Source organism: Hyla sarda, chromosome 1 (assembly GCF_029499605.1).
Source record: "Hyla sarda isolate aHylSar1 chromosome 1, aHylSar1.hap1, whole genome shotgun sequence".
In the NCBI taxonomy this organism is placed as follows: Eukaryota; Metazoa; Chordata; class Amphibia; order Anura; family Hylidae; genus Hyla; species Hyla sarda.
The window spans coordinates 272,444,796-272,462,838 of NC_079189.1; the positions used below are offsets into that span (position 1 = coordinate 272,444,796).

The 18,043-nt window shown below is 42.5% G+C and overlaps 1 protein-coding gene across 1 annotated transcript in view; it reads left to right on the forward strand.

Moving 5' to 3' along the window:
- Positions 1–18,043, forward strand: part of ATP8B3 (ATPase phospholipid transporting 8B3) — a 1,029,241-nt gene that overhangs the window by 131,172 nt on the left and 880,026 nt on the right. The window contains exon 6 of the mRNA XM_056572418.1: positions 7,006–7,104. Coding sequence (XP_056428393.1) covers positions 7,006–7,104 — 99 coding nt within the window. The remainder of the gene's footprint in view (positions 1–7,005; positions 7,105–18,043) is intronic.

The window sequence follows — 18,043 nt, forward strand, 5'->3', positions numbered from 1 at the left end:
TTCCTTTATATACATATGGTACTTTAAAAACCCAGCGGGGAGCCTTTAACCCCTTAAGGACCGGGGGTTTTTCTGTTTTTGCATTTTCGTTTTTTGGTCCTTGCCTTTAAAAAATCATAACTCTTTCAATTTTGCACCTACAAATCCATATGATGGCTTATTTTTTGCGCCACCAATTCTACTTTGTAATGACGTCAGTCATTTTGCCCAAAAATCTACGGTGAAACGGGAAAAAAAATCATTGTGCGTCAAAATTGAAAAAAAACCGCTGTTTTGTAACTTTTGGGGGCTTCCGTTTCTATGTAGTAAATTTTTCGGTAAAAATGACACCTTATCTTTATTCTGTAGGTCCATACGATTAAAATGATACCCTACTTATATAGGTTTGATTTTGTCGGACTTCTGGAAAAAATCATAACTACATGCAGGAAAATTAATACGTTTAAAATTGTCATCTTCTGACCCCTATAACTTTTTTATTTTTCCGTGTATGGGGCGGTATGAGGGCTCATTTTTTGCGCCGTGATCTGAAGTTTTTAACGGTACCATTTTTGCATTGATAGGACTTATTGATCGCTTTTTAATCATTTTTAAATGATATAAAAAGTGACCAAAAATGCACTATTTTGGACTTTGGAATTTTTTTGCGCGCACGCCATTGACCGAGCGGTTTTATTAATGAAATATTTTTATAATTCGGACATTTCCGCATGCGGTGATACCATATATGTTTATTTTTATTTACACTGTGGTTTTTTTTTATTGGAAAAGGGGGGTGATTCAAACTTTTAATAGGGGAGGAGTTAAATGATCTTTATTCACTTTTTTTTCACTTTTTTTTTTCACTTTTTTTTTTTGCAGTGTTATAGGTCCCACAGGGACCTATAACACTGCACACACTGATCTCCTATGCTGATCACTGGTTTCTCATAAGAAACCAGTGATCAACGATTCTGCCGCATGACTGCTCAGGCCTGGATCTCAGGCACTGAGCAGTCATTCGGCGATCGGACAGCGAGGAGGCAGGAAGGGGCCCTCCCGCTGTCCTGTCAGCTGGTCGGGATGCCGCGATTAGCCGCGGCTATCCCGAACAGCCCGACTGAGCTAGCCGGGAACTTTCACTTTCACTTTTAGCCGTGCGGCTCAGCTCTGAGCACGCGGCTAAAGGGTTAATAGCGCGCGGCGCCGCGATCGGCGCTGCGCGCTATTAGAGGCGGGTCCCGGCTTCACTATGACGCTGGGCCCGCCGTGATATGACGCAGGGTTACTGTGTAACCCCGCATTATATCAGGAGAGCAGGACCAAGGACGTACCGGGGTTAATGGACAGTCGGTGCCAGCCATTCAGGGCTCCCGGTGGGGTTTTTAAAAGAGAAAGTACAAAACACACTATGTACATTGCAGGGGAGCAGAGCATGTCGCCCGCTCCCCTGGTTAATAGCTTCTGATTGCACCGGGTCTCAGAAGTGAGACCCCATGCGATCAATCCCTCAGCCCCTGTACTACTACCCCCCAACATGGAACATACTTTGTTCCATGATGGGGGTAGTAGTACAAGCACTAATGTAGTCTCCCCAGACATCCCAGACTCCTGCAGCTGGAGGAACTACTACTCCCATCATGGAAACAAGTCAGTTCCATGATGGGAGTAGTAGTAGTCTCTGCACTGCAGCAGTCCACTGATGTCACCTCCTCTGAGCATGCTCAGAAGTAATAACAGTTCAAAAAACGGATATTAAAAAAAGTGTGCAAACGGATGACATTTAATGATCATCCGTTTGCCATAGACTTCAATGATAAATTTATAATATCCGTTTCTATTCCTTAATTTTTGACGGGAAAAAAAAAACTGCATGCAATGTCATTTTTGCTGTCAAAAATTACGGATTAGGAACCAAACGGGTGCAAACAGATTGCTAAAGACTGTTTCCTAAAAAAAACAAAAATTTTTCTCAAAAATGTACAATAGAAAAAAATAGATTATTTGAAAGCCACTAAGCTCTCCTCTCGTTTGGGGCTTGGCCATGTGTCCAGACTTCAAATTAGGGTCACAACAGGGATATTTATGATCACAGGAGAAATGGGGTTATAAATTCTGGGGTGCATTTTGTCATTTTCATGAGCACAGTCACAAAAAAACTACTTTGAAATGACACATTGGTGAAAAAACTGAATTTTTCATTTATTTCACATGCTTTGCATACATTTGTTCAAAACACTGTGGGTTCAAAATACTCATGACACCACATAATGAATTCCTTAGGGACTCTAGTTTGTAAAATGGGGTACATTTTGGGGGATTCAATCGTTCTGAAAAGTGTGCAATGGCACTGGAGTCATTTTCTAGTAAAACTGATACTTTGAAAGCCTCTGGAGGCTTTTTTTGTTTTGTGCCCTGCCATGTGTTCAGACTTCATATAAGGGCTATAGTAGGGATATTTCCAATCACAGGAGAAATGGGGTTATACGTTCTGTGGTGTATTTTGTTATGTTCATGTGCACAGTAAAAAATAAATGACTTTAAAGTAGCACATTGGTGAAAAAAATGAAATATTAATTTTTTCCACCTACTTTGCATAAGTTTGCTTCAAAAACTGAGAGGTCAAAATGCTAATGACACCCCTGGTTTAATTCCTTAGGGATCTAGTTTTTAAAATTAGGTAATTTGTGGGGGGTTTCTATAATTCCGGCAGCTTATTCCTTTTACAAGTGTGCAATGGGGCATATATGAGCTTTTACAGATGTGGATTAATGCATTAAAACAAAATGCAATTCAAAATTGTAAAAACTATTAATAAAGTTTTGTCTTATAAATTATTCAAAATAAATATTATTTTATAAACTGCTGCCAAAATAAAGTAAGCAGAAGGAAATGTGTATCTGATAATTAAAAAAAGCTATACTTACAGTATATGCTTATGTGATATCTGACAGTTGAAGGTAACCAAAAACTTTAATTTATTAAAATTCTCCACAAACATTGTTATTTTTTGCCAGTTTATAAAAATGTTAAATATGTCACACAAATATAGTGTCGGAATTGCGTTACAGGGGTTAAACCACCCAAAGGTGATTTTAGTATGTACCTGCCAGACAGTATTGGACATGCTTAAGAGGGATCTGTGCTTGTTTTGGGGCTAAATGGCCATGTTGTGAGATTACCATAAAGCTGAGGCTATTTCCTGTTGGAGTTTGGTCTCTTAAACTACACATCCCTTAGTTCCATGCTTGTAAGTTTGAGATCACTTTCCTCCCTCCCACACATCAGTCACCCAACCCATTGAATCACAAATGAGCTGTATCCATTCAAAAGAACAGTGGTTTCTAACCAGGGTGCCTACAGCTATTGCAAAATGATCTCTCTCCCACCCAGCAGTCACGCCACCCATTAACGCAGGACTGGCTCCCTTTGCATGTCATGTGATGTGATGTCACATCTCGATGCACTGTAACCTGGGAAAACCCGAGATCAGAGTCATTTTGTATATTCATGTCTCGTGTAGCCCCTGTAGGATAGCCAAATAAATAAAAAAAAACATGGGATACCCCTTTAATAAGTAAAAGTGTTCCAAACTTAGTACCACGTAAAGAGACACATGTCAGATTTGAAAAAGGCCTTGGTCATTAAGGTCAAAATAGGCTAATGAGTAAAGGGGTTAAATATTGAAGCATGAATGAATGAATGAAACCTCAGTTTGCTACAATGTATCATCTGAAGTACAGGTTGCTGAAGTGTACTTCCAGTTTCAGAAAACTTCTGACATGCCAAAAATTCTGTTCAATAAGCTTATGGTCCTTGAAGACTATACCTACAGCACTATTGCAGTTGGTCAGCATAGAACAAAAAAAGGAAACATATCCATTGTCTTTTCATGCACCAATAAGACATTCTCACAAATAGTCGTCTCAGTATACCCTATATAGTAGTGGAAAAGCCCTAACCACTTAAGTCAAAACAGGCCTCATCATTCACTTGCCCAGTAGTCAAAGAGGACTATATATCGCTAGTGATCTTTCCAGAAGTCATAGGAGGCGTCCCTATTAAAATCCTCATTGACAGCAGCAGTCTAGTCACAACAGGTTCTCCTTCCACTATTGGCCTTCTCTCCTCATAGTTAACAAAGCAGAATACCTGTTCTGACTACCACCCCTCAAAGGTTGCCACCACTCTTGCAAAATCGCCATGCCATTTTAATTGACACCCCCCCCCCCATTTCCAGCTGGCGGTCTAGTGCTGCCTGTACCTCACCAGGCCTGTATGTCTCCAGGCTCAGGCAACTTCACTTGGCACCAGCAGGTTTTCTGTGCAGGCGGCACTGACAGTGACATCCTCCTGAACAAGAGGACATCACTGATCACTGCCGCAGATTTAACCTCTTAAGGACGTAGGGCGTAGTCCCGGTATTTACAACTGGGTCACGCTATCACCCCGCGTCATACCGGGTCGGTCCGGGCGGCTAATGATAGCCGGGACCCTGGGCTAATAGCGTGCGGCACCGATCGTTGTGCCGCGTGCTATTAACCCTTCTAAAATGAAAGTGAAAGCTTCCCGGCAGCTCAGTAGGGCTGATCGGGACTATCGCGATAAAATCACGATGTCCCGATCAGCTAGCACGCAATCAGAGGTCCCCTTACCTTGCACTGTCGCATCCGATTGGCGTTTGAATGCTCAAGCCTGTATCTCAGGCTTGGAGCAATCGACCGCCTATAACACTGATCCACGCAAAGCTATGGCTTCTGCAGGGATCTGTGTAAAAGATCAGTGTGTGCAGTGTTATAGCCCCCTATGGGAGCTATAACGCTGCAAAAAAATAAGTGAAAAAAAAGTTAGTAAAGGTCATTTAACCCCTTCCCTAATAAAAGTTTGAATCACCCCCCTTTTCCCATAAAAAAAAAAGTGTCAATAAAAATAAACATGCGGTATCGCCACGTGTGGAAATGTCCGAATTTTAAAAATATATTGTTAATTAAACTTCGCGGTCAATGGCGTACACGCAAAAAAAAAATCCAAAGTCCAAAATAGCGTATTTTTGGTCACTTTTTATATCATGAAAAAATGAATAAAAAGCAATCAAAAAGTCCGATCAATACAAAAATGGTACCGATAAAAAGTTCAGATTATGGCGCAAAAAAAATTAGCCCTCATATCGGGCCGTACGCAGAAAAATATAAAAGTTATAGTCAGAAGATAAGAATTTTTAACGTATACATTTTCCTGCATGTAGTTATGATTTTTTTCAGAAGTACGACAAAATCAAACCTATATAAGTAGGGTATCATTTTAACCATATGGACCTACAGAATAAAGATAATGTGTCATTTTTACCGCAAAATGCACTACATAGAAATGGAAGCGCCCAAAAGTTACACAAGGGCATTTTTTCTAAAAATTTTTTTAAAAATGACTGCAAAGTAGAATTGGTGGTGCAAAAATAAGCCATCATATGGAATTTTCTGTGCAAAATTGTCTAATATTTAAGCTATTTAGCATGCATTGTCTAGACCAGATAAGAATCTTTAGGATATATTCACACATTAGTCGTGACAAGGTTTTTGTCATCGATTTTCTAAAATTATGGCATAAACAAAGAAAAACATTATGCATGCCACAGAGACTATACAGCGGCACAAGGTGTTTTTAAGGTTTGAAAGGACTTCTATTTTCCTCTGAATGGGGCAGCATTTGAAGTTTACATCAGATATATAAGTATAAGTACATTAAAGTTGGTAATTTCACATAGAAAAGTTGTTAACATCGTATGTTATGGGGAGTACTAATGTGCTGTTTTTAAGTAAAGTAATTTACATTCCTGCAGAGGTCTTTTCCCCCAAAAGTTCTCATCACTTACTGGTTTCCTCTCTAAACTGTGGCTGTGCTGTTGCCATGGAACAGAGCACACACTTTCCCAGAATCCCTCTTGCTTATGTGAGCAGTGGAGACTAACTAAGCCTGTATTCCTGGACAGATCAGTAGATTGCAGTTAAACTGAGAATGCCTGACTGGGTCGTAACCAAGAGCATCATGTTATCATATTTACTGCTTATTAGATTTATGGATCATTACATAGGACAGCAGTAAGCCTATTCTGACGGAAATTACTGACACTGAGAAAGTCCTTCTTCCTTATATAAGGATTCATAAAACTAATTAGCAGTAATATGAGCTCCCTCTTTGACATCGCTGGTCTCATCTCAAGTAGGCAGGAGGGTAGTGGGAAGCAGGGAGTGTGACATGATGTCAAGCTAGATACCTCAGCTCATATGGAAGATTGGTGCACTATAAATTATAATATTATATTAGTAGATTGCTTTATTATACTTTCTGACTCCATACACAGCTTTTTTCTTTCAGTGGACAACCCCTTAATGCTTACATTTTAAGGTGCTCACTGTATAGGAATTGTACTAGCTTTATCATTATAAATGCATTTACTTGCAAAGATAATGCCACTGCAGTGGGCTTTAAATTATAACACAGATTATACAGTAGCTCTAACTTGGTTGTCTTCATGCTGGTTGTGTCTTTGTTTTCGTGTAGGGTATAAAAATACACAATGTTAAAGGGTATTTCAGAGAGAAGAAAAATATTTTAAATCAACTGTTTCTAGAAAGTTGTGAAGATTTGGAAATTACTTCTATTTAAAAATCTCAAGGCTTCCATTATTTATCAGCTGCTGTATGCCATGGAGGAAGTTGGTTTGCTGTGGGGATTTGCAACTGCTCTGGAAAGTTGCAGACAGACAAAGGTAGAAGTAGAGCTCTGTGGAAAGACTACAGGGCATACAGCAGCTGTTTTTAATTTTTTTTTAAATATAAGCAATTAGTAAAAGGATTGTAAAACCAGAATTCAATGATTTGTTACATTTGTAAATGATCTACATGGAGATATTGCAATCTAACAGGCTTCTGTTTAAATTACCTGCCACTGCACTTTATAAATTTGTCAATCATAATTTAATAGTGTTTCCTATAAACATAATAAAAAGAAAAAAAAATTGTATTGCAGACTGTTCCTGTAATTTCTACGCTGCCATGGTCTGCTATAATGCTACCCTTGCTTTTTCTACTGGTTATAAGAGGGACCAAAGACCTTCATGATGACATTGTAAGTACAATGATTTTTATATCTTAGCATCTCACCAGTAAATGCATATATGTAGATCTATGCAGAGTTTGTAAGAATACATGTCAACATGTAGGAGAAAATTTTATTTAAATTAAAATTCCATTATCTATTTGCAATCCATGTCAAAGAAGTACATTGTTAAACTTGATGGACCTATGTCTATATGAAACCAAAGTAGTTCTCTGTTTCTTTTAACCCCTTAAGGATTGTTACATCTTGCGCTCTGGCCAGACATGCTGGCCGTAAGCGCATTCCCCCTCTTACTTCCCCAGATGGCGAGGCTGGGATTCACCATTGTGGGACGCACCCACATGCGAGTCCCAGCCTCCTGCTTCTGTCTTCTCTCAGCGCCGGCGCATGTGCCCCTGCCTCCTAGGGCGTGCCGGAGCTCTTTAATTCAAAGGGCAAGTGCGCCCGTAATTATTATTTGCACCTGATCTGTTTTTTTTAAAATATATTTCTGCACCTCCCATCACTCCCTTCCGGATCTTTGTTGCCCTAGTGCCTAATGAAAGCGTTTTCTGTGTTGCCTTGCCGTGTTCCAGAACCCTGTATTCTGTGACCTGACCCTGCTCATTGCTGCCTGCCTACTGACCTCCTGTGGTTTCTTTTCTAAGACTTTCTCGCCTGCAGAGAGGAACTACTCTATTCGAGATCGAGAACTTTTTGCTATCAAGTTAGCCTTGGAAGAGTGGCATCACTTATTAGAAGGATCACCCCATCTGGTCAGTATCTATTCTGATCATAAGAATCTCCTATATCTACAATCCACTCAACGCTTGAACCCTCGCCAGGCTAGATGGTCTCTTTTCTTTTCCAGGTTTAATTTCTTCATTCATTTCCACCCAGCTGGCAAAAACATCAGAGCTGATGCTCTTTCTAGATCCTCCGATGTCGTGGGAATGGACTCCACACCTAGGCACCCTCCAGAGCGATTGATCTCAGCAGCTCCTGCCAATCTTCAGTATCTTCCTCCTGGGAAATCCTTTGTGCCCGCCAAATTGAGATGCAAAGTCCTGAAATGGGGTCATTCTTCTTTGTTGGCAGGTCATCCTGGAATTTGTAAGACCTTACTAATAATCTCCCGGCACTACTGGTGGCCGCATCTTGAACACGATATCTCAGATTTTGTCAGATCCTGTGTTTCCTGTGCCCGTAAAGACTCCTCGGTAGAAACCTGGGGGACTCCTACAGCCATTGCCCATTCCGAAGACTCCGTGATCCCACATCGCTATGAATTTTATTACCGATCTGCCACCATCCTGTAATAACGCGGTCATCTGGGTGGTGGTTGATAGATTTTCCAAGATGGCTCATTTCATTCCACTACCAGGTTTTCCATCTGCCCCACAGCTGCTTCCTTCAACATATTTTTCGCCTACATGGTCTTCCCAATCATACTGTCTCAGATCGCGGAGTTCAGTTTGTCTTCAGGTTCTGGCGTGCTCTCTGTTCTTGTCTTGACATCAATCTGGACTTTTCCTCTGCCTACCACCCTAAGTCCAATGGTCAGGTGGAGAGGATAAATCAAATTCTGGAGACTTATCTTCTTCATTTTATTTCTGCTCATCAGGACGATTTGGTTGACCTTCTTCCTTGGGCTGAATTCTTTTATAATCATAAGGATTCTGAGTCCACAAGGACTTCTCCATGCTTTGTTGTGTATGGACATCTTCTCTGTTCTCCTCTTCCAGTTTGTTTCCTCCGGTGTAGCAGCTGTTGATGAACTCATCCGAGATTTATCTTCCTTTTGGCAACAAACTCTGCATTCTTTGACTCTTGCCTCCTCACGCATGAAAGCCCAGGCAGATAAGATAAGAAGACCTCCTTCGTCTTTTTTTTCCCAGTGACAAAGTTTGGTTATCCTCCAGGTACATTCGCTTAAAGATTCCCAGCTACAAGCTGGGTTCTCGGTTCCTTGGTCTGTTTACGGTCTTGCAAAAAATCAATCCAGTCTCATATCAACTCTGTTTGCCTTCTTAACTTCGTATTCCCAATTCTTTTCATGTCTCCCTCCTCAAACGTCTGGTTCTCAACCGTTACTCACAAAAGAACATTGCGCTCACTCCCGTCTCTGGTTCCTTGGATGTTTACCAGGTCAAAGAAATTTTAGCCGCCAAGACTGTGCGAGGAAGATTATTCTTCTTGGTTGACTGGAGTGGATTTGGTCCTGAGGAGAGATCCTCGTAACCGAAGGAGAACATCCTGGACTGTCATCTCCTCAAGCCTTTTTTTTGAGCCTCAAAAAGAGGGGGGGACCAAAGGAGGGGTACTGTTACATCTGGCGCTCCGGCCAGACACGCTGGCCGTGAGCACATTCCCCCTCTCACTTCCCCAGACGGCATGCAACTCCCAGCCCGTCTTTCACCTTTTGTGCCCGTCTCCTGCTTCTTTCTTCTCTCATCTCCTAGGGTGCGCGCATCGGAGCTCTTTGATTTAAAGGGCCAGTGTGCCCGTAACTATTGTTTGCACATGCTCTATTTCCGCACCTCCCATCACTCCCTGTCGGATCTTTGATGCCCTAGTGCCTAGTGAAAGCATTTTCTGTGTTGCCTTGCCGTGTTCCAGACCCTTGTATTCCGTGACCTGACCCTGCTTATTGCCGCCTGCCTGCTGAACTCCTGCTTTCCTGTCTACACACCTGTGCCGCCTTCCCTGACCTCCTGCTATCCAGACCATGTCTTGCCTATCCCTCCTGTGCCTCGCATCACCTCAGCTGCCTGTGTGGTCGAGTCATGCCAGGGGTAGCGACCTGGGTGCCGCCTGCCTCAGCAAGACCATCCCGCTTTGCGGGTGAAAACCAGCGGCACCTTAGACTCCGCTCCTTGGCATGGCCCGTGACAACTATCACACAGGTCCAGCGGGTCCACTACCTCCAAGTGTGTCCTGCTTACAGCTGTGAGTCTTACAAGGACACAGCCCATTTTGATCTTAAAGGGATATTCCAGGAACAATTATTTTTTTTTAAATCAACTGGCTCCAGAAAGTTAAACAGATTTGTAAATTACTTCTATTAAAATGTTTTAATCCTTCTAGTTGTTATCAGCTGCTGAAGTTGAGTTGTTCTTTTCTGTCTGACAACAGTGCTCTCTGTCTGTCTCAGGAACTGTCCAGAGTAGGAGTGAATCCCCATAGCAAACCTCTAATGCTTTTGACAGTTCCTGAGAGAAGCAGAGGTGTCAGCAGAGAGCACTGTTGTCAGAAAGAAGAGAGAGAACAACTCAACTTCAGCAGCTATTAAATACTGGAAGGATTACATGGGTACTCCCCTGGAAAACATTTTTTATTTTATTATCTAATCAACTGGGGCCAGAAAGTTAAACAGATTTGTAAATTACTTCTATTTAAAAATCTTAATACTTCTAGTACTTATCCGCTTCTATTTGCTCCACAGGAAGTTCTTTTCTTTCTGAATTTCCCTTCTGTCTGACCACAGTGCTCTCTGCTGACATCTCTGTTCATAGCAAACCTCTCCTGCTCCAGACAGATTCTAAAATGGACAGATGTGTCAGCAGAGAGCACTGTGATCAGACTGAAAAGGAAATTCAAAAGAAAATAACTTCCTGTGGAGCAAATAGAAGCTGATAAGTGCTAGAAGGATTAAGATTTTTTAATAAAGTAATTTACAAATCTGTGGGGGGCGTGGCCAGCGCCGGACATGAGCGGTCGCATAGAGCTGTAGCTCCCACTCCAACGCCCGTGTTAGCTTCTATCCTGCCTTGATCCTGGCCCAAATTTCAGTCCGGACCCGCTCACATACCTCAGGGATGCTGGCCAAGTTAGACCCGACCCGCAATAAGAGTGGCGCGGCCGCAGAATGGCTGAAGGAATTCGCCCGCGAACAGCCCCAAGATGGCGCATTCATCCTCCAGGTCCTCGCCGGGGCGTTCCCCGTCCAGCCCTGCTGCTTCTGGGGTAGGGGACCGGGCTTCAGAACCCACGCTGCGGGAGGTCTCATCCCAGCTCCTGGCTTCTATAACCTCCTGCCAGACTACACTCACTGGCAAGTTGGAGGAGGTGAAAATAGACGTGGGGCTGCTGCGGCAGGACATGCAGGCCCTGAGAGAGAGGGTCACTCATGCTGAGGGATGCATATCCACTATTGAAGATACCCTGGCCCCTGTTCCTGCCTCCTTATCTGATCTCACTTCTCAGCTGGAATTGAGCAGGCAGAAAGCTGATGATTTAGAAAATAGACTAAGGAGAAATAATATACACATTATTGGAAGGCCTGAAAGAGCTGAGTGCTCCACTCCTGGGGCCTTTGTAGAGCAGTGGCTTAAGGACTCCTTTCCTGATGCACCTTTCTCTATTGCGTTCACCGTGGAGAGAGCATACCGTGTCTCTGCTAAACCACCCTCTCCTGGGGACCCTCCGCAGCCTTTGCTGGCTTGCATCCTGAATTGCAATGATGGAGACCTGATCCTGCGGCTGGTGCGGAAAGTTCCTGACCTGGTCTATGACAACGCCAAAGTTTCAATATTTCCTGACTTCTCTATGGATCTGCAACGTCGGCGAGCTACGTTTGTGGAAGTAAAGAGAAAGCTGCGAGACGGCATTGCATATTCCATGGCTTATCCGGCCAGACTACGTGTGGTGGATGGTGACCGCACGCTGTTCTTCGTTGACCTGGGAGAAGCTACTGATTGGGTGCGGCGACAGCGTGGATATCCCCGCCGCTGAAGACTTCTGGCGTTCCTGCTCCATTTGCCTGCTTCGGATTCCTGATCCTGCACAGCTGCTGAGTATCCCTACCCCCTCCTCTCCCCCTTCCCCCCCTTCTTCTTCACCCTCTTTCCCTCTCCTCCCTCCCGCTCTTCTTCTCCCCCCCTCTCCCCCCCTTCTTCCCCCCTTCCTTTCCCCCCTCCCTCTTCCCCCTCCCTCCTCTTCTCCTCTCCTGTTTCCTGCCCCTGCCCTCTCCCTCCCCTTTTCCGGTGGCTCTTTCCTCTGAGATTGGGCATCCCTACTTGCACTTGTTACACCTGGTTTGTTTCTGCGGGTGGGACTGAACTGGGCTGAACTTATATGGACTCGGCACGGGCTCCCCCGTAAGGCCAAGAGCCGTGATGGTGCAAAGTTTCCAATCTGACTGTCCATATGGATGTTTATATTTGGGTTTTTGTTCCAATTTTTCATGCTGCCTCAGGTCTTGGAACTTCTATTTTTTCATTTATGCTCGGGACGCTTTGCTGTTTTATAGTCTGGACTCTACCACACCCCTGATGTTTGTTTCTACCCCTATGTGTTCTTTGCCCTTTTTTAGCCATGGCTAATTTACGTTTTATGTCCTGGAATGTTAGAGGGATGGGCTCCGTTAAGAAGAGGGCACTGTTTTTTTCTCATATCCGTAAATACAACCCACACGTTATATGTCTCCAAGAGACCCACATGGTTCCTGATAACTTGAAGATGTTTAGTAAGCCGTGGATCCAGTGGGCGGGGCACTCATGTCATTCCACGTATTCATGGGGTGTCTCCTTGCTGGTTCACAGATCGCTGCGGTGGGAGGTGGATTAATTTCAGGTGGACTCTTTGGGTCGCTATGTTTTTGTGCATGCCTTTATTGATAAAGGTATTGATAAAGGATTCTAGGTATTTATAACCCCCCTCTGGCCACACTGGAGGTGCTACATTTGGTGGTCACCTTTGCTGCGGGATTGCCCCACGGCCGAGTGATATGCTTGGGTGATTACAACTTAAGTCCAGACCCCGTGATGGACTGCTTTCATGTGTCACCGCCACTGTCTCCGCCATCTGTTCCCACTCCCTTGTCCTCTCTTCTGTGTGAGGTAGGCTGGCTTGATGTGTTTAGATGCAAATTTCCTCGTCTTTTGCAATATTCATGTTTTTCTATTGGTAGTAATGCCCTCTCACGTATTGATCTGGCATGTTGTAATCCTCCCTTTTATGATCTGCTAACCTGTGTGTCTTTTGGGGCGCGCGCTCTCTCTGACCACTCTCCTCTGTTGTTGGAGATATCGCTGTCCCAGGAAACTTCTGTTAGGTCTTTCTGGATCCCCTGATCTGCCTATTTGGTGTACTCCCTGAAGAATATTGGCAACACCACATGCGGATATTTTTGCGTGAGGTGTTGTTTTTGGAAGGAAGGCGGTGGCTCTCCGCTGGATGGACCATCGTCCTCCCTCTCTCCCACAGTTGACAAAACTAGTCAATACTATACTTCCCTATGAACAATTAGTCTTTAAGCATAGGAAATACCCTGATAAATTCCAAAAGGAATGGGGGACTTGGTGTGGCTCCCCCCTCACTAGATACTCACCCTCTGCATTTACATAACTAATGTCCTTTGGTGCCTTTGGCTCCCCCTTTTAACCTTCCTCTATTTTGACCCTAAGGATCAGAGCATTTTTTGCACATCTGACCACTGTCACTTTAAGCATTAATAACTTTGGGATGATTGTACTTATGAATTTGATTCAGAGATTGTTTTTTTCGTGACATATTCTCCTTTATGGTAGTGGTAAATTTCCGTCGATACTTGCATAATTTCTTGGTGAAAAATTAAAAAATCTCATGAAAAATTTAAACTTCTTGAATTTTTATAACTTTGAAGCTCTCTGCTTGTCAGAAAAATAGACATACCAAATAATTATCTAATGATTCACATATACAATATGTCTTCTTTATGTTGGCATCATACAGTTGACATGTTTTTACTTTTTGAAGACATCAGAGGGCATTCAAAGTTCAGCATCAATTTTTTAAGTAAATTTTCAAAATCTGAATTTTTCAGGGACCATGAATTTGAGGGTCTTTATGTTAGAAATACCCCATAATGGACCCCATTATGCAAACTGCACTCCTCAACGTATTCAAAATGACATTCAAAAACCCTTTAGGTGTTTAACAGGAATAGCAGCAACGTGTAGGAGAAATTTCAAAATCTTCATTTTTTACACTAACATGTTCTTGTAGACCCATTTTTTTTTATTTTTTACAAGGGGTAAAAGGAGAAAAAGCCCACCAAAATTTGTAACCTAATTTCTCTTGAGTGAGTAAATACCCCATATGTGGATGGAAAGTGCTCTGCTGGCACACTACAGGGCTCAGAAGGGAAGGAGCGACAATGGGATTTTGGAGAGCAAATTTTGCTGAACTGGATTTTGGGGGTCATGTCGCATTTAGGAAGCCCCCATGGTGCCAGAACAGCAAAAATAGCAACACATGGCACACTATTTAGAAAAGTACACCCATCAAGGAATGTAACAAGGGGTATAGTGAGCATTAACACCCTACGGTTAAAGTTGGACAGAAAATGAAAAATATGATTTTTTTCACTAAAATGCTGGTGTTACCCCAAATTTTTCATTTATACAAAGGTTAATAGGTAAAAATGTCCCACAAAATTTGTAAACCCATTTCTCTTGAGTAAGGAAATACCTCATATGTAAATGTAAATGCTCTGTGGTGCACTAGAGGGCTCAGAAGGGAAGGAGTGACATTGGGCTTTTGGTGAGAGAATTTGGTTGGAATAGAAGTCGGGGGCCATGTGCGTTTCAAAGCCCCTGTGTTGCCAGAACAGAGGACCCTCCAACATGCAACGCCATTTTGGAAACTACACCCCTCACAAAATGTAATAAGGGGTGAAGTGAGCACTTACACCCCACTGGTATTTGTCAGATCTTTGGAACAGTGAGCTGTTAAAATGAAAAAAAAAAAGGTCAGACACCTGTGGGGTGTAAATGCTCACTGCACCCATTATTATGCGCCCGCAGAACACTTTACATCCACATATGGGGTATTTCATTACTTAGAAAAAATGGGATTCAAAATTTTGGGGGTCTTTTTCTCCTATTACCTCTTGTGAAAATGAAAACTTTTGCGTAACACCAGCCTTTTTGTGAAAAAATTTTAACTTTTCATTTTCAAATCCAACTTTAACAAAAATGTGTCAAACACCTGTGGGGTGTTAAGGCTCACTATACCCCTTGTTACATTCCATGAGGGGTGTAGTTTCCAAAATGTGGGTGTTTTTTATTTTATTTTTTTAACTGACACCCCTGTGCAAATCATCAGTTTAGGCCTCAAATGTACATATATATATCACCTACACTCTCCTTAGGAAAAACATGGTATACTCAATTACTTGTAGATAACAACCACTACCGTAACTATATAACCTACACTTGCTCTCAAGAAAGATATCAACACAGTATCATCAAATATCAAAAAACTTTATTATGAACCATATTGCACAAATATCCAAAAGACTCAAAAAAGGACAGACACCCCTAACCCATAAAAAACACCCCCCCCAAAAAAATGACATCGGGGTCCCTTACCACAATATCATCAATAATTATAGAGCAATATGCGTACTACCGTTGTATAATCGCCTCCGTATAAACACAATTAGCTGTAATGCTGATAACATATAAAGTACATTCTCACATTATGACCATCATACTAGCATTACCTGCTCCAAGCATATTGCCAGCGGCCATTTGGGGACCCCGTGCACCATCGACGGACATCGTTTCGTGGGCAAACCCACTTCGTCAGGAGGTATGTACAAATGTACATAATGTGCTCTCACTTCGGAGCCCTGTTGTGCGCCTGCAGAGTACTTGACGTCCACATATGGGGTATTTCTGTACTCAGGAGAAATTGCATTACAAATTTTGCGGGTCTTTTTTTCCCTTTTTCGAAAATGAAAAGTATGGACCAACACCAGCATGTTTGTGTAAAATTTTTTTTTTTTTACATTAACATGCTGGTGTAGACCCCATCCTTCCTTTTTTTTAAAGGATAAAGGGAGAAATAGCCCTACAAAATTTGTAACGCAATTTCTCCCGAGTACGGACATACATCATATGTGGCCCTAAACTGTTGCCTTGAAATACGACAGGGCTCCGAAGTAAGAGAGCGCGCCATGCGCATTTGAGGCCTTGATGAGGGATTTGCATAGGGACAGACCCAGATGCAAGCATAGTGTTTGCCTCCACCTCCAAAAATACTGTACGGCAGTGTTTCCCAAACAGGGTGCCTCCAGCTGTGGCAAAACTCCCAGAATGCCTGCACAGTCAATGGCTGTCCAGCAATACTGGGAGTTGTTGTATTGCAAAAGCTAGAGACTCTATTTTGGAAAACCGTGTCATGCGAAGCGTTTTTCATTTTTATGGGGGTATGTGTATGTGTATTGTTTTCCTTTTGATTTTGTGTAGTGTAGTGTAGTGTTATTAGGGTACATTCACATGGGTGGGGGTTCACAGCGAATTTCCCGCTAGGAGTTTGAGCTGCAGCTGACAATTTGCCACAGCTCAAACTTGGAGTGGGAAACGCGCTTTAAACCCCCGCCCGTTTGGGGGCAAACCTCCAGCTGTTGCAAACCTACAACTCCCAACATGCACTGACAGACCATGGATGATGGGAGTTATAGTTATGCAACAGCTGGAAACACAATTTTTCATAGAAAAATTGTGCCTCCAACTGTTGCATAACAACTCCCAGCATACACAGACTGCCAAAGGACATTCTGGGAGTTGTAGTGGTGCCTCCAGCTGTTGCATAACTACCACTCCCAGTATGCCCTTTGGCTCTGCATGCTGAGAGTTGTATTATACAACAGCTGGAGGTACACAGCACTGACCTCCTGCTGTTGTATAATACAAGTCCCAGCATGCACAGCCATAGGGCATGCTGAGAGTGGTAGTTATGCAACAACTGGAGGCACAACTACAACTCCCAGCATGCCCTTTGGCTTTCTGTCCATAGAAAAAAATGTGCTTCCAGCTGTTGCATAACTATAACTCCCAACATGCACATACAGCTAAAGGGCATTGTGGGAGTTGGAGTTGTAGATAAACAAAGCTTGAAGATGGCATTTTTGTGGTCTAGGACCTAGAATAATAGGATAGGAAACTGCCTATAAGGCGCTGATCTCTGTGATCTGTCACTGCGGGAGACCATGGTCCTTGTGCCTGCGAGTCCGGGGGTGCTGGGAACCAGAAAGCCCACAGTCATATTCAAAGTATACACACAGAAGAAAACAGGTACCCGCACTCACTGCAAGGCTGCTGTGACTCGACTCCTACGGCTTCGACGGAAGATCCGGTGTGTGACTAGTTGCAGAGCGCTCAGAGGCGACTGCCGGCAAAGTTTTGCACTGATTGTGCTTCTTCCGGCCTCATATCCATCATTGCGCTAGGCAGGAAATAAAAAGAAAAATGTAAAAAGATCAGTCCTCAGTGTTCCACTCACAAATGAGTGTGTAATGGATATCTGGTGATAATTAATTCTTATAAAGCCAGTTAGTATTCAAAATTATATAATATTTATTACACAGTTCTAAAAATATCTCTAGAAGTCTGCCTGCCGCAGGGCCCTTGCGGTATGTAGGCTCGCTTCAGAGAATAAATAAAATAAACAGTAAAAATTAAGACCATATAATAATGCGGTTCACCTCTATAGTCATATTAATTACAATGTATATGAAATAATCCTGTGATGATCCTGCAGCAGAAAAAATTATGATATTCGCTGTAATAGAAATTGTCCTGTAACAAAGGATAATGTAGCAAAAAAAATATAAAAACATTTTTTAGTAGAAATTTCCTGCAAAACAAAGTCCAGATCTTTTAAAAAGAAATAGAATATTAGGAAGTCCAATGAAAACATATACTAGTCCAAAATATATCCTGTAAATAAATCCAATTTGATTTATAGATCCTGTAAGGGTATAAATCTCTTCAAACACTGCCGTTGTATCTGTCAATCAAATTGTTGCAATATACTTGATCAAGTGATACAATTTTTACAATATGATTCAAGCCAAGCAGAACCTGTGTAGTATATCTATGTTGGTAAGAGTCCTGTTAAAGGAGAAGTTTCAGCACACTGTGCCACTCACCGCCCTTTAGTGGAATTGATGATTCTCCGGGATGGTAACCGTCTGGCT